Source organism: Strigops habroptila, chromosome 9 (genome assembly GCF_004027225.2).
Source record: "Strigops habroptila isolate Jane chromosome 9, bStrHab1.2.pri, whole genome shotgun sequence".
In the NCBI taxonomy this organism is placed as follows: Eukaryota; Metazoa; Chordata; class Aves; order Psittaciformes; family Psittacidae; genus Strigops; species Strigops habroptila.
The window spans coordinates 44296141-44323050 of NC_044285.2; the positions used below are offsets into that span (position 1 = coordinate 44296141).

Here is a 26910-nt window from a genome sequence, read left to right on the forward strand (position 1 = left end):
GGGCACTCAGTGAGCGGTATCACCTTCCAGGTACCCTTTCTGCTACCTTGTGGAGACCTTACTTTGTATACACACCTTACAGTCCATATTGTAGCCTTTAAACAAAGACAGTGGGTATGTAACTGACAGAACAAAACTGTTGATTTGTTGACCAAACATTGCTTTATTACACAGCTATCCAACTGAGTGAGAGTGGCAGTGACTCTGATATAGAGCCCAATGCAATGAGACCTAAACAACCTCATGTTCTTCAAGAGAACACTCGAATGGGCATGGACAATGATGAAAGCATGATGTCTTATGAAGGAGACGGTGGGGAGACATCTCATGTTATGGAGGACAGTAATATCAGGTAATTAGAGCTGAAAATCCCTTCTCTTCAAGATTTCTGAACTGTTTATCATAAAAAGCTGAAGATTATCTCATTTCTTTTAATTTTTGTCACTGTTTTTAATGTTGCAGCCATTATTACCGTAATTGCAATTTGCTACTTATTGACAGAAATTCGATTTTGCTGTTAGATATTCACTAATAAAAACATTAGTTAAATTTTAAAAAAGTATTTATTGTCAGATGATTTCCTGTACACAGTGGTTTTTGAAGACTAATAAAGGCTTTCATAAGTTGTCTTGGAAACTGCAAGATGCCTTTTAAATTAAAAGATAACTTAGTCGATTAACTTCATGGGGTTTGGTTTGGGTTTTTTCTCTAACAACAAGCATTTCCTTACGTGAAAAGAAACTGCTTGATTGCAGTCCAAAAGAATTGGAGTATGCATAGTCTGTCCTTTGGAAGGAGGTCCATTATTAGAAAATGACAAGTACAGCATTAACGGGAGAGAACCTGCTCTTCCTTCTCTGGCCATTGCATAGAGTATTAGCATTAGATTCTCTGGGGTTTGTTTTTTTTGTTTTCCTACTTGTGAAATTTAGTCCTGTAATGTTATTACTTTATTACTTGTTTTAATACTAATAGCATTACTTTAATGCTATTATTATGACATTTGCCCAATAAATGATCATAGAGGTAGCTATGCCAGGTCAGGCAAATGGTTACTCCAGCCCAGTACCTTGGCAATAGTTAGCAGAAAATGCTAGAGATGATGATGAGAATGGGCTGTCTACCTGCCTGTCCGCAGTAAAGGTGATAGATGGAAGGTGTTGGAGCGATCTGTTTTTCCTGCTCTGGGTGTATCAGAGTAGGATGAGGATGCCGAGAGACAATTGTTTCATCAGGAGAACTGTGGGTATTTTTAAAAAAGCTGGCCACTGGCAGAATTGAAGTGTGCAGTGGTTCTGAGTCTTCCACAAGGACTTCAAGCCAGGGAACTTCTACAGGAGTTAAATACAGAATTGTCGGTATCAGGAGATGATATGAAACGATGGCATAATAAGAGTATCTTCTTTCTTCCAGTTATGGCAGCTATGAAGAACCAGACCCAAAATGCAACACAAGAGATACAAGTTTCAGCAGTATTGGGGGGTATGAGATCTCGGAAGAGGAGGAAGAGGAAGAGCAGCAGCGCTGTGGCCCAAGCGTATTGAGTCAGGTCCGTCTGTCTGAGGATGAGGAAGACAGCGAGGACTTCCATTCCATGGCAGGAGACAGTGACCTGGACTCAGACGAATGAACTCCCCTTCCTGAGTTGATGGTCATCCCAGTTTGGTATAAGGAACAGTATATTGTGGACTGTATTAGCAAGAAGTAGATTTTTTTTTTTATGTAGTATTTTAATTGCTTATAAAAACATGTGATGTGATTGAGTAAATGGTGAAAAGTAAGCCTTGGACAAGCATGCCCTGCTGAGATTTTGGTTTGTTGTAGCCTGTGTAAGCTCCAGAATGATGATTTGTATGGTTTGTTCTTCAGTTTTAGGTCAGTATAGATGTAAAATAATTTCTCATCAATACTGGCCTGTTGGATAAATGCACCTCTGTCAGGAGAAAAATGACTGCTTGGATTAAAATAACTGCGGTTGATGATCTAGGAAATCATCATTTCATAAAGGAAGGTTTTGCTCTGGGACCACAGCGTGAAGGCCATGGTCCCTTACCCCAGTTGCCTATTTTGAATACTGCAGTAAACAGCTGCCCTATTTGTTTGTTTGTTTTGAAGCTGCAGTTAGTCTGAGAAATCAGAATTTGGGCCTTTGAGTTTTCAGGAAGGTTCATTATTGACAGGGTGTCCTCGGTTTTGGTCACTGGGGAGGCACACGTGGGCCCGGGGCTGTGCGTGGAATTCCACTGCTCGGGTCACCGTGAGGAAACCCCGTGCCGGGCCCCGGCTTGGCCTCGCCTTCCCGCCGGCCCCCGCCGGCATCGCGGGGGCGGGCGGTTGCGCACGCGCAACTCCGTTGCGTTTGTCGCAACAACTGCGCGGAAGGATACCTGAGCTGCCAAACGTAGAGCTGCGCAGAATGCAGCGGCCGCTTGTTGGAGGCCGGACTACGCGGAATGAGACGGAGGAAGTTGCGATCGGGATCCCTCCGCCGGTCGGGATCCCTCCGCCGGTCGGGATCCCTCCGCCGGTCGGGGGATCTCCACAGGCTCGGTGGCTGGCTCCGCCCGGACTACTTGCTCTTGGGAAGTTAGTTCCGGCCGCAGCCATTCGGCACTTCGCTGCCTTCCGCCACCGCCATTTCGGAAGCTGCCTCAGCGCGCTGGGGTCGCGGGCAGCTCGGTCCTGCGCCGCCCGCCTCAGCCGAGTTGGCCTCTCCGCACCCGCGGCCCTTCTGCTGCTTCCGCCAGAGCCTCGCCGCCACCCTTTCCCGATGGCGACCTCCGTGGGGAACGTGGCTGACAGCACAGGTACTGTGGCCTGCCGCGCGGGGACGGGCGGCGCCGCAGCTCTGCGGAGGCCGGGCCCTGCCTTTGCCCGGGGCCGCCCAGCGGCCTGCGTCCCTTTGGCCGCGCCTGGCTTCCCCGAGCGGGTCCGCTCCCGGCGGAGTTTTCCAGAACCGGCGGCCTGGGCGAGGTGGTGGCTTCCGCCGTCTTTGTGCTTGTCCCTCACGCCCCCCGCCTTGGGCCGCCGACCGGCTGTCGCGGGCTGCCGGCGGGCCGGGCTCGTTCCTCGGCGGGCTCCTATCGGTGCTGCTCTTGGAGGAGCACGGCGCGATTGCTTCTTAGTGCGGCGCTCTCTCACTGTTATGTTTATCCGACTGTCCGGTGACTGCGTTAGAGGACGACGTAGGATAAAAACCTGACCCAGAATGCACGTTGGCTGGTCCGGAAACTCTCCCTACACGTAAGGAGTAGGTCTTCTGTGGCATAGCCGAGAAGTACAGTGCTTCCCTGGGCGGTAAGATGGAGTGCTCTAGCTAAGAAAGATCCTATTCTACATACAGTTTACAGATCCATAGCTTGAGGGATGAGGGAGAGTAAAAGAGAAATCGCATTTTGACTGTAGAGCAAGGAAAAGAAGTGTTCTCCTTACCGAAAGGTTGAAAGGGCAACACAGCCTTATCTCCCAAATTTTGGAGGGGGAGGCTCTGCAAGGAAGAGTATTAAAAGCTGAAACGTCTGGGAGAAGTAGAGGAATAATCTCTGGAGAAAGAGATGGCATAGCAATGCAGAGATACGGATGTAAAGGGAAATGGTGGTGATAACAGAAGTGGAGATGGAGAGGCAAAGTGCTGCAATACGGTATTTTGTTATCCCTCAGCTAGGACTGTGTGTCTAGTCAGCGAGGTCGCAGCATCCTTTTGCGGCCTTGATCTGTGGAGGTGAAAAGAGCATGTGCATGCTTGGGGAGAGTCCTGTGCTCCTCATCCATCACCACCTTCCCTTGATAACTGCTCCTGTCTGGGCCTTAGATTTTTCCTAAATGTAAGGTTGAGCATGAGTGTATGGTAGGTGTTTAGGACATTACTTCTGGGGGAAAAATAATCCCAGCCCTGGGTACCTTTGTGATCTGTGTGGGTTTTATTTTGCTTTTATTCTGTAGATGTCTTAGGAAAGGTCGTTGTCATAGCATGTGCTAGCCTTTTCCAAGGTAATAGTCAAAGCATGTAGCACAAGTTACCCTAGGCATGCAAGAGTAGATAAGAGATTCATCCATCTGTGAGTATTCACTGCAGCTGTTTTCTTTGGAAATTGATTCAGTGAGCAACCATTGATGGCCGTGTTACGGATTCTTTGGGTTGTGGAACTTTTCTTCAGCTAGCTTTCTGTTAAAAGTTCAGCTCATTTTGAACTGTGTGATACAGGTGTCCACCCACTTTGTACTTTTCAGTGAATTTTTCGAGGATCATTGCTAAAACACTTGTTTGGAAGTAGATGGACTGAATGTTTTAAAAGTTTGCTTTATGTCTTCTGGGGGGCTTTGTTTTGTGCTGATGAGACTTGATAAAAGAAAAAAAAAAGAAGTGTTTCACTTATTTTGTTGCTTTTGTTAGCAGTTCTTACTCCCAGGCATTAAATACAGTAATTCTGCAGCACCTTCTCTCTTGCCCTGGGAGGTGCAACTTAAGTTTCACTTTCTGCTTCAGTAGGCAAAATGTAGCATTTAGTTAATGGTTGGGAGCATCTTTCCAAGTGGTGATAAGAATTTAAGTAGAAATTTTTTTATTTTTTTTTTTTTTTTTTTTTGCTTTGAAATTTAGTAACACCATTGGAATTTATTTGAAGAGGAAATCTTTTACTTAGGTCCATGGGACATACTTTTCCTCTGTCTGGCTTCCCTGTGTTTGCTTTGTGCCATTGGCAGAACTTGAAAATACACAAGACTGCCAGAGAGCTTAAACCTGTGTGGCTGTTAACAGCAGGAGGGAGGGAGTGAGGAACAGTGTGTCGGTACTCTAGTGCTGTTATTACTGTCAGCACTTTGGATGTTTATAAATGGTGCTGTCATTATCATGTTGAGTAACAGTTGTATCTGTTTATTACCAGTAGGTTTAACCAGATACTGAAGTCCACTTTTCCCTTGGTCGCACTTGGAAACCTATTAAGCTAGGTTCCTAGAAAACAGAAATCTAATCTGGCTGAAGATACTTGACTATTAATTTGTCGAGTATCAGAGAGTAGTTTACTTACTGTGAATCAGCTCATGTTTTTTGCGCTGACAGTGTATTATCTGGAAAAACAACTTCAGCTACACTTTTTCATTTAGTGGTTGTAGTCTTATCTGCAAAACCAGCTAGTGCTAAAAAAGGAATTCTGAAAGTGATTTACGTGAACCCCAGTTTCATAAAATAAACACTAGATAGTAACTCTGTACCTAATCTCTTTGTGATTATTTTACTGTCTTTAAAGTTCTCACAAAAGAAGAGAATTTTTATAGTGCCTAATTGCAAAAATACATGTACTCAAGTGTTGAGCTGCTTCGTTGTAATAGGAAGGATTTATCTGTTTCATTTAAATTCAGAATTTTAAAACTCTACATCCAGGTGGGAAGTGTTTAATGAATTAAGTGACTGCAGAGTACTGGCACTGCTGGACTTCAGGGGAAAAATTAAGAGAGACTTGCATGAATCAAACCTGTTAAAAATAAGAGTCATTAATATAAAGGCAGAATTAGAAGGCCAACACTTCTTCCTGGGATGAACGATTGTGGTTTTTTCCCAAGCTGCACTTGCCTGTATATTAATAAAGAACTATGCTTTGGAAGAAATTTTATTTACGTTTCATACTTAAGATGGTATTCTATTTAAGTATTTTGCTCTCCATAATTGAATCTTAAACACAAAAACCATTTTGTCACTCCCATTCCAGCCAAGCCTCCAGCAGCAGTAACTCATTTCCTGTACCCTGTTTAATGGTTCCTTCTGTAGGCCAGTTGCATAATCTTTGAAATTGTGTGTTTGTCCCTCATCAGATATTGTTCCAGGGCCAATTTTTGTCCTGTGAAGGAATTTTCACTCATTATAGAGGAGTCAAGGAATGCCTTTTTTTTTTTTTTTTTCTTCTTCCCTTCCTTTAAGGGTTTTCACTATTGGTGCAGTAAAACTTTCTTCTGCTGAAATCCTTTGAAGTCTTTGTCTGCTGTCCTTCATTTCCCTATTAAGCTTTTAGAACTTGTTTTTAATATTACAGAGCATAAGATTTAAAGTCTTGGGGGAGAGTGAAGGAGAGTCATTGTTCTGTTAGCGCTACTACTGTTATGAACCAAAGTACAGTATCATGTCGTAGAGTCATAGAATGGTTTGGCTTGGAAAGGACCCTAAGATTATCTAGTTCCAGCCCTCTTCCCTGGGCAGGGATGCCTCACACTAGACCGTGTCACCCAAGGCTCTGTCCAACCTGGCCTTGAACACTACCAGGGATGGAGCATTTACCAGTTCTTTGGGCAGCGTGTTCCAGCGCCTCACTACCCTCACAGTAAAGAACTTCTTCCTTATATCTAACCTGAATGTCAGGAATATCTTTAAAAATACTTGAGGTCAATGGAAAATGTTTGCAAATACTCACAGCCATTACAGTCTACATGTTTCTTATTATTAGCTGATGAAGTCATGGACTTGTGCAGGTAATGTTAAAAATATAGGTTGGGACATGAACATCTGAGAGTTCGAAATGCTGTGTGCTGTAGTGTTTTATGTCATTTCAGGCATTTTCATCCTTCAGTTACGTATGTGCTTTTATATTGGTTTGGGGGGTGGTTTTGTTGTGTGGTTTTGTTTTTGGTTTTTTTTTTTTTTGTGTGTGTGTGTGTGGTTTTGTTTTGTTTTGTTCCCATTATCTAACTTTTTGTTTTCCCCCCTTAAATGTTTTGGTGATTCTCCAGAACCAACGAAACGTATCCTTTCCTTCCAAGGGTTAGCGGAGTTGGCTCATCGTGAGTATCAGGCAGGAGACTTTGAAGCAGCAGAGAGACACTGCATGCAGCTTTGGAGACAAGAGCCCGATAACACTGGTGTGCTTTTATTACTGTCGTCCATTCACTTCCAGTGTCGCAGATTGGACAGGTAGGAGACTTAAGGAGTTATGTCAAGCTTTCTTTATAGTTTGCTCCTCTAATAGTACTGAGCATAGCTGATGAAAGTTTTATTCTAACACTGATTTCCTTTTTTATCACTGAACGCAAATACTGACTAACTTCATGGCAGCAGTAAGGACTGGTCAAAAATAATGGTCTTCCTTTTTGAATTTTGTTAGGGTAAGATAAATACAAATTAGAATGACTAGCTTTACAACAAACAACAGATCTTGCCATTATTGTCATGTTATATGGATATTGCCCACATTAATATTGGAGTGTTGGCCACACTTGTGTGTACTTGGAGGTATTTACATGTGTAAATAAAGGCTTATTTATTCTACCTGCAGTGTGGGGGTTTATGGATTTGTTTTCTTTTTTAAGTTGCAAGACTGATTATTTGCTGTGATATGGCATGATTAGTTAAGGATTTTTGTCATCTGAAAGTTGTCTCTATATTCTTTCTTCTTGCCTGTTCCTGATCTTGCTTTATGTGCCTCAAGCATTTTTAACTTCTCTTGATCTAGCTGTAAATCTGTTTGTGCTAATGACCTTTGGACTGAAATTTATATAGGCTTCTAAATGAAGTTGTAATAAGAGTTCAGATACAGGGAAAATAAAATGGGGGAAGATTCCATGGAATTTTACATCTACATGTCAGCTGTGTCCTGCTTCTTGAAAAGAATATTGAGTGGGACACTGCTTAAAGCATCCAAATGTTGGAACAGGCTTCACAGGATTTCTGTAGTGTTTGCTCCAAGTGCATCAAGTTCATGTTTGGTGAGGTGGCCTGAACCCTACTTATTGTAAATGAGAGTTATCTTTCCTCAGCAGAATCTCAAATAGGAGCAGGGGAGGTGATAGTTTAAGCTAGGACCTTGAACATAAGACAACTCTGTAAAGCCAGATTTGTTGGCTGTATGTTTGGCTCGATTAAGCATGAATGTTCATTAACTAACTAGGTAAACAGGCAAACACTGCAAGTAGAGGGCGTCTGTTTGGGGTTTTTTGTTTGTTTCGGTTTTCTTGCTAATTTGTTGAATTTTCTTCCAGGTCTGCTCACTTCAGCACTTTGGCTATTAAACAGAATCCACTGTTGGCCGAAGCCTACTCGAATCTAGGCAATGTGTACAAGGAACGTGGACAACTACAAGAAGCAATTGAACATTACAGACATGCACTACGCCTCAAACCAGATTTCATTGATGGATATATTAATTTGGCTGCTGCGCTGGTAGCTGCAGGTGATATGGAGGGAGCAGTACAGGCATATGTGTCTGCCCTTCAGTACAACCCTGTAAGTAGTGCTTTGTTTTATAGAAGAACTCCATACTTCTGTTGCAGGACACACAAATAGCAGGTTTCAAAGAATGAGCAAGTGATAAACCTTCCCTCTAACCAGTACACCATAAACTTGATGATCTACTTAATACTTTTCTTAAGGATCTTTGAAAGACTTGTCTTACAGAAAGTTTTATATTGCAGTACAGTAAGGGATGCTGATTGTGTACTTGTCCGTATTGTTGAAATAACAGAAAAGCAAGAGTTCCACCCCCTACCCTGAAGTCAGATGTTTCAGCGAATGACCTCATATTTAGCTTTGTGTGCTTTAAGGCAGTAGTATTACAGCGAGAGAATCACTGCTCAATCTCGAATGCGAGTTCTTAAAAAAATCATTGTGTATTACCTTATCACAGAGTCAGAAATTTCATGGTGGTGAGAGTGGCCTGCCTTAGATTTCCACTGGGGACTGGTTTAGAGAAGCATCATTTTTATGTTTCGTAGGCTGAAATGGAGTATCTCTCTATAAGTGACTCATATAAAATAGATTTGGTATTTGGATTTTTGGTTGTAACTGTTTTGAATTGACATTTTTAGTAAACTGTATCAGACTGCTGTCTTCTGTTTATTTTGTATCAAACTCAAATCATTTGTATAGTACTACTCAGCATGATGAAGGTATCTGCTTGCTATTTGGTTGTATATTTAAAAAAAAACAAACCACAAAAACAACCAAAAAAGCCATAAAATGCAGCATTGGTCTGGTGTGCATATATTCTTTTTCCTTTGGAAAAGCAAATGCAAACCCAGTCCAGCAGGAGCTCAGAGTCTGTGTTCTTCAGGCTAGGTGAACTTGTCTAATTCATTATGCTAAGTGTAGTAGAGTTTATGCACTGGTTAGAAATACTGTAAGATGATGTTTTCTTAAGGAGATTTGTTTAGGTTAGAAGCTTCTTTTGTTAGCATTGACAGAAATGTCCCCATTTTCTGTGGTCATTACTGCTAGATAGTGCCTGTGCTGTGGTGAAAAACGAAAGAACAAGAACACATCGCAAGGCTGTTGAAAATGGATGGATTAGTGGGGAGAAAAAGGGAGAAAAACAGCTTTCAGGATACAGGAAGCAAAATCATTATAAAATCTATTTTAAAGCCATAATGGAAGTGGTGTAACTTAAGAATACAGGTTTGCAGTCCTGCTTAAGGAAAAAAAAAAAAAAAAGAAACTGGAGGGATGTGAAGCTTCAAGAAGGCTGGAGAGTGACTTTTTGCAAGGGCATGTAGGACAAGGGGGAATGGCTTTAACCTGCCAGGGGGAGATTGAGATGAGCTCTTAGGCAGAAGCTCTTCCCTGTGAGGGTGCTGAGGCGCTGGCACAGGGTGTCCAGAGAAGCTGTGGCTGCCCCATCCCTGGCAGTGTTCAAGGCCAGGTTGGACACAGGGGCTTGGAGCAACCTGCTCCAGTGGAAGGTGTCCCTGCCCGTGGCAGGGGGTTGGAACTGAATGAGCTTTAAGGTCCCTTCCAACCCAAACCAGTCTGGGATTTTATGATTCATACTTAGATATGTATCCTGTATGTATATTATGATTCGTACTTATGTATGGCAAAAGAACTTAAGCTGCTTGTGGCAGGGGGATTTGTTTCTTGGTTTATATTTCCATATGAAGAGGAATTATATGAAATACTACTTTTTTACTTCTTCCTGCTTTGTTATGATTGTATTGTTACAGTACTAAAATGAGTAAGATGGTCTGTTGGCTGTGAATATTAGGTCAAGAAAAATAGTTAACATTCATGATGTATTTATTTATTTAAAATAAGCTGTAGAGGACTGGGGTTTTCCTTTGAAAGTTCTCTGTGAAGACCTTTGGGATGTCTGAAGTCCTGAAGCTGATAGTGTGACTTTGATTTTTCAGGACTTGTACTGTGTTCGTAGTGACCTGGGGAACCTTCTCAAAGCCCTGGGTCGCTTGGAAGAAGCCAAGGTAGGTGTTGGGTAGAATACATGTAAACATCAGTGTTTTGAAAACTTGAACTTTGCACCAAGTCTTCAGATCTGCGTTGATCTACAGACAGTCTGAGAAACTGCTGAAAACTGAAGGCACTGAAACACCCCAGAGTAGTTGCAGGGCAAGATATGGCATGTCCATGTTTAAAAGTTGGTTTAAGTCAAGAAATGGAACATTACCAAGCCTCTCTGCTGAACTAGACTATCTGATACCATTCTGAAGTATTGGGCAGGGTCTCCATCATGCTCTTATCTGGAAATAAGTAACAGTCCTTCAAATCTGAGGCTTGCCTGCTGGTGCCAAGCAGAGAGCCTGTGGTTAGCTCGAGATTCCTGTACGATGCAGGTGCTATTGAAAACGCTGCTCTTCTAAAGTCCTTTGTGGCTTGTAAGTGGAGAAGAAACTTATCCAAATGTTTCCTTGTAATATTGGCTTTGAAAGATTTTTATTCTTTTAACTTTTCCCTTCCCTTTATAGTGGAAGAAAGGCTAATAGATGATCAATAGCTGCAGTATGCGACCCCCCCCGAATATCTTCTCGTCTTTCCTCTCCCCTCCCCCAAAATAAAGAAATCAGAAGGACAAAGCTGGTTTGTTTGGGAAATGAACTGATCAAAAGAAAACTTGCTGTAGTGGAAAGGTGGCTTCTAGCAGTCTTGTGTTTCCTAAACTGAGAATTTGAACACCAAGATGAGTTTAAAATTCTTGGCATGTTAAAACTTGGATTGCACAAAGAAATTGTCTTGTTACAAGCCACCTTACGCGTCCGCGCTGCAGGGGTGAGGAGTGTGGAGAAATCAGAAACACTCTGGACTCCACTTCTGTCACTCCAAGCCCCACGCGCATGCTAAAAAGTGGAGTGTATGAACAGCGTAGCTGTCTGTTTGGCTGCAGCACCATTTGGGGAGGGTTATGGTCTTTATGGGGTAATGGGAGTGCAGGTTCAAAGTTCACTATTTTTTTTGATTTCTCATCACAACTTGGATGTGCATACCATCCTAGGGCAGCCTGATTGATTTGGTCTGATCCAGGTTGAAAATATTTTGTAGCAGCATTTAGAGTTTGAACAGTCTTGGAGACACTTGGTCCGCCCACCAAGCGGACAGCTAACACGAATTGCACTTCACTGCAGCTTTAGTGTGACTGGTATAGGCCAAGACACTGCGCCTGCCTTAGGTTGCTGACTTCTTTGTTTCAGAGCTCTGGAGACACCTAGTTTGAAAGTGTTATTCCGTTTTGTGAGAATTTAATAAATGAGGAAAAACATCTCGAGTAAATTGCAATGTGTTTCTTTGGTTATCAGTCCATTTGAAAGATCAAGCCAGCAGATTCCTTACAGTTTGAACTAAAATTTAATCTCTTTGTAGATATTTCAGAGCCTTTCTTCCAAAAAAAAAAAAAAAAAAAAAAAAAAAGAAAACAAAGTCCCCGCTGTATGCAATTGCCCTGATTAACCCTCTCCTGTCTGCATGTCTCCCTTGTTACACACAGATTGTCCTCATTCCTATGTGTTAAGACATGTCCAAAAAAAATGCAATTGCTTTGTTGAACTCTTACTAATGATCTTGTTTTATTTTCTCTCTTGTTTTTGGTTTTTCACCACTGATATTGTATTTAGAAGGTTTCAGGTGGGTGAAACCTCCTATTCCATGCGTAAGGTGCCTCGCTGAAGGGAGCTCGAGGCCTGGATCTAGGGCAGACACACACCTCCTCCTCCTCTTCCAGCAAGGAACGCACCGAAAAGTCACATGATGAGAAATATGGTAACGGGTTTGTAACTGCCACAGCAAAACCATTTGCCTCCATGCCTGAATCTTCTGTCTTGTGGCTTCAGAAACAGCTTAAAATATTTAATTACAAGCAAGTAATGTAAGAATATTTTATACTAGTAGCCACAAATTCTTTCAAAGAAATAAAGTAAAAGTAAATTAATTTTTCTTTAATTTTTTTTTTTTTATTTTTTTTTATTTTTTTAAGAAATAATTGGAGATAGTTAATAGTAAAAGCTTCTAACTCTTCTGGTTGTTCATTTTTTTCCTTTTTTTCTTCTTTGTTTGGATTGCAGCGTTCTGCTCTTCTGATGATGCGCTGTGATCCTGCAGTAGCGCAAAGGCTGCGCAGCGATAACGCGCATTGCGTGCGATTAAGCCCTCGTGAACGGTTGACTGGATGATTAATCTCTGATTGGGTGACTGCCCAAGCTCCAGGCTGTAGCCTTTTGGATAAAATTGGGTTGTAATGCATTTTAGAGTCCAGACATCAAATTTAACATGTGAGTTTCTGTATGGGCCTGTCTGGTAGATTAATGACTCTGGTTGGCCGTTCACTGGACCTAGGGGCAATCAATCTAGCAAAGCAGTTCGCAGCGATAGCGAGGCGCCGTGCTGTTTAGGATGCGCAGCGATTTCTTGCGCTTGCATTACAGGGACCTAAACCTTCATGCAATCCTGTCATTTGAGGTTTTGAAGCTGCAGGTGATGGAATTTATGTGAAGAAGCTGTGAAACAAGATACCCGTTGGGTGTATCAGCTCACTTGACAGGGAGAATTAAAACCGAAGAATCTTTTTTAATAGTTTTTCTATTTTTTTTTTTTTTTTTAAGTGATTTGTCTGGTTTAGAATATTTCACAATTTCATAATTAAATTTCACAGCAAAGTTGTTTTTACGCAGTAGGGATTTTGTTTTTATGCACTTAAAGGTGGCAGATACTTGCGCTGAGATACTTGAATTGTTTCTAAGATGATTCCTGTGGTGACCTGGTGTCTAAAGGCATGTTAATTTGTTAGCAGCGTAACTGAAAAATGGTGGGCTTGCACCTGGGTTTTGGTTGGCGCTGGCGCAGGATCAACAGCAGTTTGCAGCGCATTAGTTTTGGCGCAAGCTAGCCTATACTGCAGGGTCACTTTTGGCTGGTTAGAGAAGGCATACTAACAATTTTTTTTCTCATTTTTTTTTTTCTTTTTTTTTCTTTTTTTTTTTTTTTTTTCTTTTTACAAATATCCCCCTTCCCTTGTATCTCTCTTCTTTAACTGTTACAAGGCCTGTTACTTGAAAGCAATTGAGACTCAACCAAACTTTGCAGTGGCCTGGAGTAATCTTGGCTGTGTTTTCAATGCCCAAGGAGAAATTTGGCTTGCAATTCATCACTTTGAAAAGGTAACTATCTAAAGCCAGTCAGCTTCACTGCTAGTTTTTATTGTAGATGCAGTTGTTTGCTTGTAGGTGATAGAAATTTGATCAGCAGAGAACTTCTTATGATCCTGTTACTTCACATCCTGTGTTAATGTTTCAGGCTACCTGTATGCGACTAGAGACATATATTTAAAATTGCCCTAAGGACTACACGCAAATGTCAAATATAAGAAAATTCCTTAAGTTGTTTCATGGTTCTTTTCTGGAATAAGTTTTTCAAAGCCTAATTTGATAGGAATTCTGTGTGTTTGATAGGTGAGAGGAAGAAACAACTTTCTGCTTAAAATAATTTTTCATTGTGATTTTGTTTCAGGTATTACTGTCCTTTGAGTAACAGAGGAAAACAGTTTTAAGTGTCATACTAATTCCTCTTCTCCAGAATTATTTTTCACCACTGTTGTTCAGATTTCTCTACATTGGTGTCATTAACTAGTTTTCTTATACCTAAGTATCTAGGTTACATCTTAATTCAGTTTGTATCGTCTCTTAAGTTTCTGAAGTGACTTAAGACCGTATTTAAGATGTGGTGACATTTTCTTTCTGAGTGTCACAACTTAAGATCTACAAAAATAATTGTAACTGCTTGGGATTTTTTTTTTTTTTTTGTTATCTGTGCCTAGTTAGTGGTAGATTATGAAGTATTTAAATTTGGAAATAATAGTTTCTATAAAAAAGATTGTAAGTGTGGCCTGTCAGATACTCAGCTATAGATTATTACTGCATCTTCTGTAACTTTGTCGGATCTTAATTTTTTTTTTTATTTTTGCACTTTCTTAGTTTGGAAGGGAGTGTTTTAGTTTAATGGCTACCGAATTTTCCCTGCATACGTGATGTATTTGCTCTTTTCTTGCTCTTGTGAAACTGTCTCTAGGCTACTAAAGTTTTAAAATGCTGTTTTATTTTGCCATAGATCAAGGGTATGGATCAGGTTTTTTAGCGTTTTCTCCCCGAAAACCAAATGAAAGGCAGCATAGCATGGGTAGGCAGGAGAGTTAAGTATGATCAGCCTAGCATGAAATGAGTGCTCAACACTTAATTCTGCAGTAGTTGCAACTGACTGGGTAAGCAAATGAGTAAGTTTGAATATAGTGTATGCTGTCATTTCTACAGATAAATGGCTGATGCTTTATGATTTATATAACTTAAGTTTTCCTTCCTTACTAGGTTATTGATAAAGTCTTAGATGCTTACAGATTGGGTTTGTCAAATTAAAACCAAAACAAACCCAAACCAGAACAACTATCACCAACAAGAAACAACCAACTAGGTTTCATAGGAAATGTTTTTGTGTTGATGCTCAAAACTGTTACTTCGAAAATATTTTCAGGCTGTAACACTTGACCCAAATTTTTTGGATGCTTACATCAATCTGGGAAATGTTCTGAAGGAGGCAAGGATATTTGACAGGTAAGCAGATAAGTACTGTCGCTCTCTCAGTGCCGTGTCACATGTATCGAGGTATAAATTAGCTTCCTGATGTAAAGTCATTTTGGACAGCATAGCAGACACTTCTGCTGTAAGCCAAGCAAGCAAATATGCTATTTGAAATGCATATAGAGTGAGTTACTGGAACGATAAAAAATATAATCCAGTGGAATGTACTTATTGTTTCTTTCTTATACTTAATAAAATATTAAAAATTAGAGTTTCTGAAGGTATTGATGGAAATAGATTTGTAATACAGGCTGGGGAGGGTTAAAACAAGATGCCTGAGAAAGGTATGAGCCCTTGAGTTCTCGGTTTTCATTCTGTGATTCAGGGTATGATCTATAAACGTGTCTCTTCTAAAATCTTTCTTCTATGTATGGCAAGCTGAAATTCAGCTGAGCATCTGATGGAATATTCTGTATTTATTATGTGTCGGCATCATGTTACTGTACTGGGTTGCAGTACTGTCGCCGTTGTTTTGAACTAACTTGTTTTGAGACCTCTAATCTGATACATGAATCTTACTTTTGCTTCTGGAAGAAGATCCAGGCTGTGTTGTTTATATGCAGTGTACCATATTGCATCTGTTAATTGGATTATAATCTCTGGAAACTGTAGTTTGTGGCTTCAAATTTAATACAAGCTTGCAGGGAACAGGTTAATTATTCTAACTAGCTGCATTGCATGCAGTAAATGATACGGTGGTTTCTTCTTTAACTGTGAATTAATGGACCAAACAGGGGCATGTTTCCTCAGCATTTTGGAATTTCCATCACCTTTTTGAGAATTTACTTACTATGTATATTGTTGTGATTTGTCTAGAAACAGGATTTGAATACACCGGTCATTTTGATAGTGCTAGAGGAGCATATAATTAAAGATCTCACTTTTGAATAAAGTGAAGTTTGAACTGTAAGTAAAGCATGATACATGTGTTAGGTTAGTGGAGAGAATAAAGATGTAATGATACACTGTTTATATTATTGCAATTGAATAATAAACTGGAAAAAAATGGAACAAGTCTCATGCTTATCCTAGCAATGAAGAGTGCTTAAAAAAAGTAAATGAAAGCTTTCCTTTTTTTCCGAAGACATTTATCACTGCACAGCATCAGGTGGGAGGAAGACATTCCTGTTTTATGAAGTATTTCTTCTAGTCTGCTAGTCATTACAAAATTCAGCATAGCTTTAAAATAACATTCATCATAATCCCTTGATTGGCCTTTTAATTCAGGCAGTACTCTTCTGTGTTTTCAGTAACACAGGACAGATTTGTGTGTGTGTTAATACATATTCCTTGAAGTTTGGTGGGGTTTTTTATGTAAGTCTTTTTTATGACCAAGGTAAATAAAATTGCTGTTCTGTGGATAATTGTTTACTTTCTTTTTCTTTTACAGAGCTGTAGCAGCTTATCTACGAGCCTTGAGTTTGAGTCCAAATCACGCAGTTGTGCATGGCAACCTTGCCTGTGTGTATTATGAGCAAGGACTAATAGATCTAGCAATAGACACCTACAGGAGGGCTATTGAACTGCAGCCCCACTTCCCTGATGCCTATTGTAACTTGGCCAATGCCTTGAAGGAGAAAGGCAGTGTAAGGAGTACTTTTTTTAAATTTTTTAAACGTACATGAATGCTTATTTTAGATACCAGGTGTCACCAGCTTTATCAAGATGGGATGTTACCCTCTCTTAGTCATAACGAAGAATAATTCAGGAAATCTCCACCTTGAGCTTGTTAAAAGTGATGGTATAATGACTTCTCATAAGCAGTGCTGTTACAACAAAAATTACCATATTAACAGTATCCTTTTTTTTTTTTTTTGAAGGTGGTAGAAGCAGAAGAATGCTACAATACAGCTCTGCGACTTTGTCCCACTCATGCAGATTCTCTCAACAATCTAGCAAACATCAAACGGGAACAGGGGAATATTGAGGAAGCTGTCCGTCTTTATCGGAAGGCTCTTGAGGTACAGTTGAATGTGGGGTGGGAGAGCTGTGGAATTCAAGTTGGGATGTGTAGTAAGACGAGTTTTTTTTCCCTCTTCGGTCATAAGTCGAGGAACGTCTGCTCAGAGACCCAAGTCATAAAAAGAAGATTAGGAAATGCACAAGTATTTTTTTGATGTCATGTACGTGGGAAATTTGAAAGATTCTACTTTTTCTTCCAGGTGTTTCCAGAGTTTGCTGCCGCACATTCAAATTTAGCAAGTGTTCTGCAACAGCAAGGAAAGTTACAGGAGGCTCTGATGCATTACAAAGAGGCTATTAGGTAAATGGATGCTTTCTGTAATAGTCCCAGCCTTTCTTAACAGGAAAGTACCATACCTCTTTACAGAAAGTGACTTACAGTAGTGTATTTTAACTCAGTTGCTTTACAAACCCAAAAGTTAGTATGGTTTCTCTTTGGAGGAGGAGCTTTTATTGTTCATGATAATATATATTATGTTTATTTCTTAGAATCAGCCCCACATTTGCAGATGCTTACTCTAATATGGGAAATACTTTGAAGGAGATGCAGGATGTTCAAGGAGCTCTACAGTGCTACACTCGCGCCATTCAGATAAACCCAGCTTTTGCTGATGCCCACAGCAACCTGGCCTCTATTCACAAGGTAGCACATGCAAATGATTCACTCTTTAAGAGTATGGTGGGGCATTGTGAGTACTTACCCTGAGTATATTTTTATCTGCTGACTCATTTCTGCATCCTTACAGGATTCGGGGAATATACCAGAAGCCATTGCCTCTTACCGCACTGCTCTGAAACTGAAACCTGATTTCCCAGATGCCTACTGCAACTTGGCCCACTGTTTGCAGGTGAGGAAGATGAGGCTTTGATTGTAATTCTTAAGATTCCTCTGCAGAAAATGTTAAGTATGCTCACCTCAACAAATCACTAATTTAAATTTACAGAGTAGACTTAAGACTTAAATCAGAAGATAAGACTATATAGTAACCAACAGTTATTACTGAAGTCCTCACTTCCGTCCGTGAAAGAAGCATTAGTCTCAACTTGTGAAATACCTGGTACAGATCAAGGAAGCTGTTATCCTAATATTCTTTTAATTTTTCCCCTTTTTCTAGATTGTCTGTGATTGGACAGACTATGATGAAAGAATGAAGAAGCTGGTTAGCATTGTAGCTGATCAACTGGAGAAAAATAGACTGCCTTCTGTCCACCCACATCATAGCATGCTGTATCCCCTTTCTCACAGTTTTAGGAAGGCTATTGCTGAGAGACATGGAAATCTGTGTTTGGACAAGGTAGGAAGTTGCGATTTAAGTACTTTGGTTTTGCCTGTTCCTACTGAAACTCTAATACTCACATAGTTAGTATTAGCCTTTGTAAGGTTTCTGAGTCACTGTCCTGTAGAGAGATGGTGCATACTGTTACTCATCTAGTTTTGAAACGTACATATGAGGGGTGTTTGGAAAAGCAGGGTGAGTAAATTCTTTCCTGACAGTAAAATAAATCCAGGCAGCTGTGTGATAGTATCTCTCAAAATCTGGTCCTTTCCAGCATCTGTAGCGCTTGGAATGTGACCTTGCCTCTAGTGAATCCTTGCTGGAACATGAGTTTTGTGTTCAGTTAGCTCTGGGCTCTCAAAATGCACTTGCTTTAGTGGTGATGGCAGCAATGTTTACGGGGGCGATGCATCACAGTAGGAAGTATTTGTTGTGATTCTGTTTTGAAGTACTTTGTGTACAGTAGAATAGATTCTTCCAAAACTGCATATTCTCTTGCTGAATTACTTAACTGTTTCTACAAGTCTACACAGCACCTCAAGCTGCTAAGAGTGCAGTTGTAGTCAATGGCAAATTCTTTAACTAAAATTTGATGCTGCTTTTTCATAGAATCATAGAATAGTTAGGGTTGGAAAGGACCTTAAGATTATCTAGTTCCAACCCCCCTGCCATGGGCAGGGACACCTCGCACTAAACCGTGTCACCCAAGGCTCTATCCAACCTGGCCTTGAACACTGATAGGGATGGAGCATTCACAACTTCCTCAGGCAACCCATTCCAGTGCCTCAGCACCCTCACAGTAAAGAACTTCTTTCTTATATCTACTCTAAATTTCCTCTGTTTAAGTTTGAACCTGTTACCCCTTGTCCTATCACTACAGTCTCTAATGAAGAGTCCCTCCCCAGCATCCTTGTAGCCCCCTTCAGACACTGAAAGCTGCTCTGAGGTCTCCACGCAGCTTCTCTTCTCCAGGCTGAACAGCCCCAACTTTCTCAGCCTGTCTCCATACAGGAGGTGCTCCAGCCCCTGATCACCCTCATGGCCTCCTCTGGACTTGCTCCAACAGCTCCATGTCCTTCTGATGTTGGGGACACCAGAACTGCACACAGGGCTGTGAGTGGGGTCTCACAAGAGCAGAGTAGAGGGGCAGGATCACCTCCTTCGACCTGCTGGTCACGCTCCTATTGATGCAGCCCAGGATACAGTTGGTTTCTGGGCTGCAGGTGCACACTGATGGCTCATGTTCAGTTTCTCATCAACCAACACCCCCAAGTCCTTCTCCTCAGGGCTGCTCTGAATCTCTTCTCCGCCCAACCTGTAGCAGTGCCTGGGATTGCCCCAACCCAGGTATAGGACCTTGCACTTGGCTTGGTTGAACTTCATGAGGTTGGCATTGGCCACCTCACAAGCATGTCCAGGTCCCTCTGGGTGGCATCCCTTCCCTCCAGCCTATCAACTGAACCACACAGCTTGGTGTTGTCAGCAAACTTGCTGAGGGCGCACTCACTCCCACTGTCCATGTCACTGACAAAGATGTTGAAGAAGATCGGTCCCAACACTGACCCCTGAGGGACACCACTCGTTACAGGTTTCCAACTGGACATTGAGCCATTGACCACAACTCTTTGTGTGCAGCCATCGAGCCAGTTCTTTATCCACTGAGTGGTCCATCTATCAAATTGATGTCTCTCCAGTTTAGAGACAAAGGATGTCGTGCAGGACAGTGTCGAATGCTTTGCACAAGTCCAGGCAGGTGATGTCAACTGCTCTGCCCCTGTCCATCAGTTCCGTAGCCGTTCTTTTCAACCAGAAGATCATAGCTGTGCGCACTTCTGAATGTTGAGATGGTTTACTTGTGCAGGTTGCCAACTGTAATTGAAAATACACTGTCAGCCACTGGAAGGGTCTGCTTAGCTAATGTAAAAATCTTAAACTTCAGGTGGTAACACTTAGCTTTCAAACTGGCTTGTCTTAATAGCCTGATAATACAGGCTTATGTCTGGGGAAGATGGTGAGCATAAGAACAGAAAGCATGCTGTGGTGCTTCACAGAAATACTGTTCTGGTCACAGGTGGCTTGTAGTTTGAGAACTTCCTGGTCACAGTGGTGTGGTATCAATATATTTAATAATCAGGAATGGAATACTTAAACTGGTAGAAAAGCAGTAGTATCAACTTGGAGTAGTTACGTCTGTCTTCGGCTGAGTGTAGGTACACGACACACCGTATCAGAGTTCGCGGACGTGACACTTGGCTCCAGTGGAGTACATACAATGCAGGTTTGAAACAACAGATGCCCACAGGCTACTTACTTGAATGTGGGATAAGGCTAGTTCTGCAAACTCATGTGTTGGAGGTTTTTATCCCTCTGTTTAGCATTTGCTTTTGGTTCCTGAGTTTATGAACAATTGTGTATGTTTTCTTGACAGATTAATGTTCTTCACAAGCCACCATATGAGCATCCTAAGGATTTGAAGGCCAGTGAAGGTCGACTTCGTATTGGCTATGTGAGCTCTGATTTTGGAAACCATCCAACCTCACACCTAATGCAGTCAATCCCAGGCATGCATAATCCAGACAAATTTGAGGTAAAAATATAAATGGCGTGCTTAAAGCTTTAAATATGGCTGTAAGTGGCATCTTTTTCTTGGTGCAGGCAGGTAAATTAGGGAAGGGCAAATTTTAGGTTGAGGTTTTGGGGGTTTTGGTTTTTTTTGTTTTGTTTTGGGGTTTTGTTTTTTTGCGGGATTTTTTTGGGGGGGGTGGGGGGTGTTTGGTTTTTTGGGTGGTTTTGGTTTTTTTTTTTTTTTTTTTTTTTCCCCGTTAGTCGCCTCTTTATCCTATGGGTTGAAGAGTTCTCCAGCCTGAGTCATCCTGTTTTACCAATATGAAGTGTTACTTAGAAGGTAGGCAAATTAGGTACCTGTCCTTAGAATTACAGTAAGATCTGTGGCCCCTGGAAAACCTTTTTTAAGGTTCTGCAGCTGTTCTTTGTGTAGATGTGTTTTAGCATCAAGCTGCTACTGCCTGGTTACTTCTGGTTTACAGATATGCATCTGTTTGGGGTTTTTTTGTTCACTCTGTGCTGCTGCTGTTGTTCTACAGGTATTTTAAGTTGAGATATCTGAATTGCAAATATGAACTTCAGTTTGGTCTGGGTATTGCTTTTTCAAAAGGAAATGATATATCACACTTACTCCAGAAGGAGCCTTTACAATTTAGCAATGCTAAGGATTGTTATGTCTATAATTACTTGGGTGTCATATTAAGGGATTGAGTCTGTAAATAGATCTAATTCCCAGTTACACTGTTTGCCCCATGAATGTTTAAATTGCCTTGGTTCTGAGCTCCTGTTTTCCATGACCTGAGAATTTGTTTATCTCTGTAAAGGATTGTAAGTCTTTCCTTCTTGCCAAAGTCTGGTGTGTTTTGTTTTATTTTGTTTTTTTATCTTTTTTGTGCGTTTTGTGGCTTTTTCCCCCCTTCCTTCTTGCCTTTTCCTTGTTGTGAAGTCTTTGTAGTCTGAAATGCTTGTGGCGAAGCTGCATGCTTGAATTATCAGAAGTGTGACTATGAAGTGGGATTTTTAATGAAACAAATTGGTGGTCTCAGTACGTGGGGTGTGGGGAGAATATATTATTTAACCTTGAATCAGTTTAAGACAAAGGGCAGGCTTTCTTGTTCTGGATTTGTAAAGCTCTACAAAGCTTAATTTAAATGGTAAATAGAAGTTATCTATTATCTTGCTAAAACCATGCTTTTGTCTTGCAAGACAATAAATTCTCTGCATGTTGGTTCAATTTCTTCTACATTTGTATGTGCTAGCTTAGTGAAAGATGCCTGTTTACATAACCTCTGAACCTTGAGTTTCTCAGATACATTTGCAGTTTCTTAATTGGAGAGAACTAGTCACCTTTTAAAGAATCTGTTAAAAAGCTTCCCCAAGGCTTAGCTTGTCTGTTCAACCTGAGTCGTCATTATGATTCTCACTAATTACAAATTCAGAGGTGTCTTGTAAAAGGTGTTCTGGAAAAATCTAATGCTTACGCAAATCTACTTGTTAAAATTACTTTACCTTGCACTGATGAGAACAGTATATATATGTATATATATGTCTATGCAAGGTGCAGTGCCATACTCTAGCACCAGAACTAGGTAAAACTGGGGCCTGGTGCAAATGTGTCAAAATGCCTAATGCCTCCTCCCCTCCCCATTTGACCCCTTTCCTAACTGGTAAATGCCACACAAATAAATATAATACAATTTGTATGAAACTGTATACTAGGTGTAACTTTTCTAGTGTATTTTAAAATTGCATTACCGTATGTTTTAGAGCAAAGTAATTTGCTGGCAAGTTGTTGCGGATAGACAATTTTTGATGCCTCATACTGTAGGTATTCTGTTATGCCCTGAGCCCTGACGATGGTACTAACTTCCGTGTAAAAGTGATGGCTGAAGCAAATCATTTCATTGACTTATCTCAGGTGAGCTTTTTTTATGCATTGACCTTTTAGCAAGCCTAAAAGAAGAAAAAATCAGCCTGTAATTTTGAGATTTTTAGTTGAAATAATTTCTTGAATTCTGCTGATGTTAGTCTTGACAGTTTGGGAGTTTGTAGATATATTGGTGTGGTGCCTTACCTGGGATGCAGTGGTTATTGCGTGACCTGTGATTATTAAAATCTTTACCAAAAGGCTGTTTTGGTAACATTTAGAGATGGTTTTGGGTTTTTCTTTTTAAGTTCCATGTGAAAACTGATGGGGATTTCAATATGTACAGAGGTCAAGGAGTTGTTACACTATCGTAAGATAACTGACAAAACCCTAAAGCAGCATGGGATAATCGGTGTACATTAATAACGGAACTGTATTGGCACCAGGACAGTGCCAGATTAGTTGGCAGATGACACTTATATGTAGTTTTTAAACTCATGTTGTTCAGAACCTGCTCTCATAAGTAAAAACGCTAAATTGATGTTAGCAGAATTGCTCTTTGAGATGGATTTTGTAAAGTCGATCTTTTAAAATGTTTTTTTAGAATACCGAGTGCCAGTTATGCTTGTGGAAAGCCATCCATATCCTCCTGCTTTTGCAGCTGTGGATGTTGAAAGCCCTGGATTATAGTGAAGCAGAGCAGCAATTTCATATTTGTTGTTGCCCCTAACAGCTGTCTAGGAAAAACTGTTTCCTTTGCCCAGAGTGATACACTGAGTTTTCTTGAGCATTAAACTTGTATTTTTAGGTTACCGTGCAACATGTAGAGATTTGTACAGAAGGGTCAAACGGGTAGAAATCATTTGTGATTGCATTATAATGATCTATGGCATTAGCAGTGTTAACTCAATGAAAGTTAGAAGACAGCAACTCTGTTGTCTACTTGGGGATATAGCTGCCTGTGTGCATGCATTTACCCTGCTCTAAGATGTGAAGTAGTTTTCCCTTTTTACAAAAGTGAAGTACTTTTTTGGTGCATATTAGAGTGAGTCAGCATTAGCAGTAGCTGCAGAGTAGTCAGTTGGCTTGCTCTTGCTCTTCAGTTTGAAGCAATTTCTGTGCATTACCTTAGTTTGGGAATCTACCAGTTGAGCTTTGTACTACCTACACAAGCTTTGATCATTAATGAAGCCTTACAGGAGTGGTGGTGGTGGGGCTGTTCTAGCTTATATAGCCTCAGTTTCTAGCCTGAGGTTTTTGTTTTACTGCTGCTGAACTACATGTCTCAAATATTTTTTTTTTATCTGGTTGTAGATAATGACTAATTATATAATTACTAGTTGGGGGAATTTAAAACTTTTGGAAATCGTTTACCTTTCAGTATTAGACAGGAAGAGGTACATTGTAATTTCCAAGGCTTTACTGCTGTTCTTGCAAGTCATTGGTAATACCTTGTGTGAAGTTCCTGCTCTTCTTTGCTTTTGATTTAGCCAAGAACTGAAGCAGTTTCAGTGTTGCTTGAAGCTGCTTCTGTGGTCCATTTGTGATATTTTTCTGCATGACTTGCTGAGCTTGGCAACACTTAAGTATTGCAGAGGCAATCTTCAAGTACCACAGTTACCATTTTTGTCAGCAACTGCTTCACATTTTGGCTTCAACAAGGAGTTTTTTTGATTGAGTTGAGGACTTGTAACTCCTGGTTTTACAGAGGTATGAGATTTAAGTCTCACCTAAATTACACTATGCAGTTGGCATTTATCCATTGGTATGCAGATGACTAATCACATTTATTCCTAAAAGCCTGAAAACACAAATAACTTATATATTTTTTAATTCTTCAGATACCATGTAATGGAAAAGCAGCAGACCGCATCCATCAGGATGGGATACACATTCTCATTAATATGAATGGTTATACCAAAGGAGCCCGAAATGAACTATTTGCGCTGAGACCAGCACCTATTCAGGTAACTAAGTTAGAGCGCTCTGTATCTCCAAAAAAACCCCTTGTGAGTAGGAAGAGTTTATCTTTTTCTTCTGGCAGAGTGGAAAAAATGTTGAAGGCTCATGTCGGTCTGTAAGCGAGAGAGACTTTTTAGGGCTTGACATGTGTGAGGCAAATAGGATCATTCTGTTGAAGCAGAGGAGTTTGGGTGTTTTATGTGTTTTATGGGCAGTTGACTGTGTCCTGAAAGAGAACTCTGTAATTCTGTACACCACTGGCTTTCTTGCATTAGTGAGAACAAAGAAAAGGTATTTGAAGCAGTTGTGGAAATGAGTTGTTGCGTTTTAAAATTTCTTTAGCCTTAGAGAAATTCTAGTTAGTCAGAATCAATGTGAAAGGATTTTCTAAAATGCTTATGGAAGGAGAATAGGAGAAGCCTGAATCAGAGTCACTCTAGGCTATGGAAATTGTCGCAGTTAAGAGAAGCTGTATTTACTGATTAGTTAGTACTCTGGCTATAGCTGCATGTAGTTGGATAATTTGGCCTTTTGCTTGAGCCAAATCCATTTTAGAACATCTTTCAACTATTCACTGTCTTGGTCATGAAAGTTTGGGATTACTGATTGCTCTTCAGTTGATAAAGCACAAGAAGGAACTTGAATCTGTAGGTTGAAAATTTAACTTAAAATGCATTGATTTTTTAACTTCCTTTATTTTTGCAATGCACCTGGGACTGGAGCCTTGCTTTCCTATTTTTTAGGCAATGTGGCTAGGCTATCCTGGAACCAGTGGGGCATTATTCATGGATTATATCATCACAGATAAAGAAACTTCCCCAGTTGAGGTGGCTGAGCAGTATTCAGAGAAATTGGCATACATGCCAAACACTTTCTTTATTGGAGACCATGCCAACATGTTCCCCCATCTGAAGGTATGTTGGAAGACAGGGCAAGAAAAGTAGATGTTTTCCATAGTTGTGTTTATAAAATGGCATTTAGTATATTACTTGGTAAGGGCTCGTTTAACTTTTTTAAAACTTTTTTTTTTTTTTTCCAACAGAAAAAAGCAGTCATTGATTTCAAGTCCAATGGTCATATTTATGATAACAGAATTGTTTTGAATGGCATTGACTTGAAGGCTTTCCTTGACAGCCTCCCTGATGTCAAGATTGTTAAGGTGAGAGCTACTCCTTTGTGTATTCAATCCTGGGGACTGAAGCTAGTGCTTTCTCTGATGGTTACATGATTTATCTTAGATGAAGTGTCCTGACAGTTGTGACAATGCAGACAGCAATGCTGCTCTCAGTATGCCAGTCATTCCTATGAACACAATTGCAGAAGCTGTGATTGAGATGATCAATCGTGGGCAAATTCAGATAACTATCAATGGATTCAACATCAGTAATGGACTAGCAACTACTCAGGTGAGGCATTTCGTTTTCTTGGGATTTATATTTTGTGTGTTAACATAGCAAGGAAGAAAATCCTTCACACAAATGTCTGTCTCTTTCCACCTTGATTTGTTTAGTTGTCATGCTTAAGGAAACTCACAAATGTGTTATAAGCCACAGATGTACTGGAACATGAACTTTCCCCCACAAAGGTAGAAAAGTTATATCAAGAGGTGTCTGAAGTCCAAAGGAATTTAATCTTGTTGCATAAAGAAGACACTTGGCTGTTCAGAATTTGAAGACAAGATGTACTCATTGCCTGCAGCCTACAGGGCATTTGTGAGCTGCTGCTCAGTTTCAGTTGTGTTTTTCCTTTAGGAAAAAAAAAAAAAGATAGGTAATAGAGGCAAAGTTATTCCACTGTGTCTCAACAATGTTTATTTATCTCCTTACATCCTTCTGAACTGTGTACTATACCACCAGCCCACAGTGCTTAACAATTCATGGGATTTTAGTGGTAGTGACAGTTACTGGTTTTGCTTAATACTTCTTCCTTTTCAGAACAGTTATTCCTTTTTAAAAACACCACATTTTGACATTGGCATAACTCTGTAGACTTAAGAATTTTTAGTTTACAGTCTTCAGGAAACTTTTTCATATTAATTTACACAAGGCCTTTTATTATCACTGTTCTATCCATATGTTCTATCATGCCTTGGTTTTGTTTTATGAGTTCTTTTGTTCACAGCTGAACAAAGTTCAGTTTTCCTTTAAGTTGGTAATAGGTTATGTTTTAGTTTGGTTGATAAGTTTATTAGCATTTTTTCCTGAAATTATTCTCCTCTGAGCATAATAGAGAATTCTTGTCTTGGCACTCCACCACTAAGACGAAGCAATATAAGCTCTGTTGGCACACTTTTAAACCAGGATTTCTGTATTTTGATCACAATAATATAAACTTTCTTTGTGCATGTTTTAATTCGATATCAGCTACTTTTGGGCATACGTCAATGAAAACTGCATTGTGTTTTTGAGGTCTCGTCAGTGACCTGTAAAGAGGCACTGTTACTAACTTGTT

The 26910-nt window shown here is 40.4% G+C and overlaps 2 protein-coding genes across 13 annotated transcripts in view; both read left to right on the plus strand.

The window, feature by feature from the left end:
* TAF1 (TATA-box binding protein associated factor 1) overlaps positions 1-1979 on the plus strand; it is a 39267-nt gene extending 37288 nt beyond the window's left edge. For all 6 annotated transcript variants that reach the window (XM_030474620.2, XM_030474621.2, XM_030474622.2 and 3 more), the window contains 2 exons: positions 175-352; positions 1414-1979. In XM_030474620.2, the coding sequence (XP_030330480.1) occupies positions 175-352; positions 1414-1630 (395 nt within the window). In that variant the 3' untranslated portion in view covers positions 1631-1979. The remainder of the gene's footprint in view (positions 1-174; positions 353-1413) is intronic.
* Positions 1980-2341: 362 nt separating this feature from the next.
* Positions 2342-26910, plus strand: part of OGT (O-linked N-acetylglucosamine (GlcNAc) transferase) — a 29692-nt gene continuing 5123 nt past the window's right edge. For 3 of the 7 annotated variants that reach the window (XR_003989749.1, XM_030474629.1, XM_030474632.1), the window contains exons 1-18: positions 2643-2807; positions 6721-6901; positions 7966-8209; positions 10108-10176; positions 13240-13356; positions 14720-14799; positions 16217-16412; positions 16647-16787; positions 16989-17089; positions 17278-17431; positions 17535-17636; positions 17904-18083; positions 20494-20652; positions 22459-22548; positions 24339-24464; positions 25203-25373; positions 25502-25618; positions 25698-25865. Coding sequence is in view for 6 of the 7 variants with exons in the window: in XM_030474629.1 (XP_030330489.1) it covers positions 2771-2807; positions 6721-6901; positions 7966-8209; positions 10108-10176; positions 13240-13356; positions 14720-14799; positions 16217-16412; positions 16647-16787; positions 16989-17089; positions 17278-17431; positions 17535-17636; positions 17904-18083; positions 20494-20652; positions 22459-22548; positions 24339-24464; positions 25203-25373; positions 25502-25618; positions 25698-25865 (2433 nt within the window). In the remaining variant the exon portion in view is untranslated. Of the gene's footprint in view, positions 2808-6720; positions 6902-7965; positions 8210-10107; positions 11963-13239; positions 13357-14719; positions 14800-16216; positions 16413-16646; positions 16788-16988; positions 17090-17277; positions 17432-17534; positions 17637-17903; positions 18084-20493; positions 20653-22458; positions 22549-24338; positions 24465-25202; positions 25374-25501; positions 25619-25697; positions 25866-26910 lie in introns of all 7 variants that reach the window. The other 4 variants (XM_030474634.2, XM_030474633.2, XM_030474630.2 and 1 more) reach the window with 4 other exon arrangements.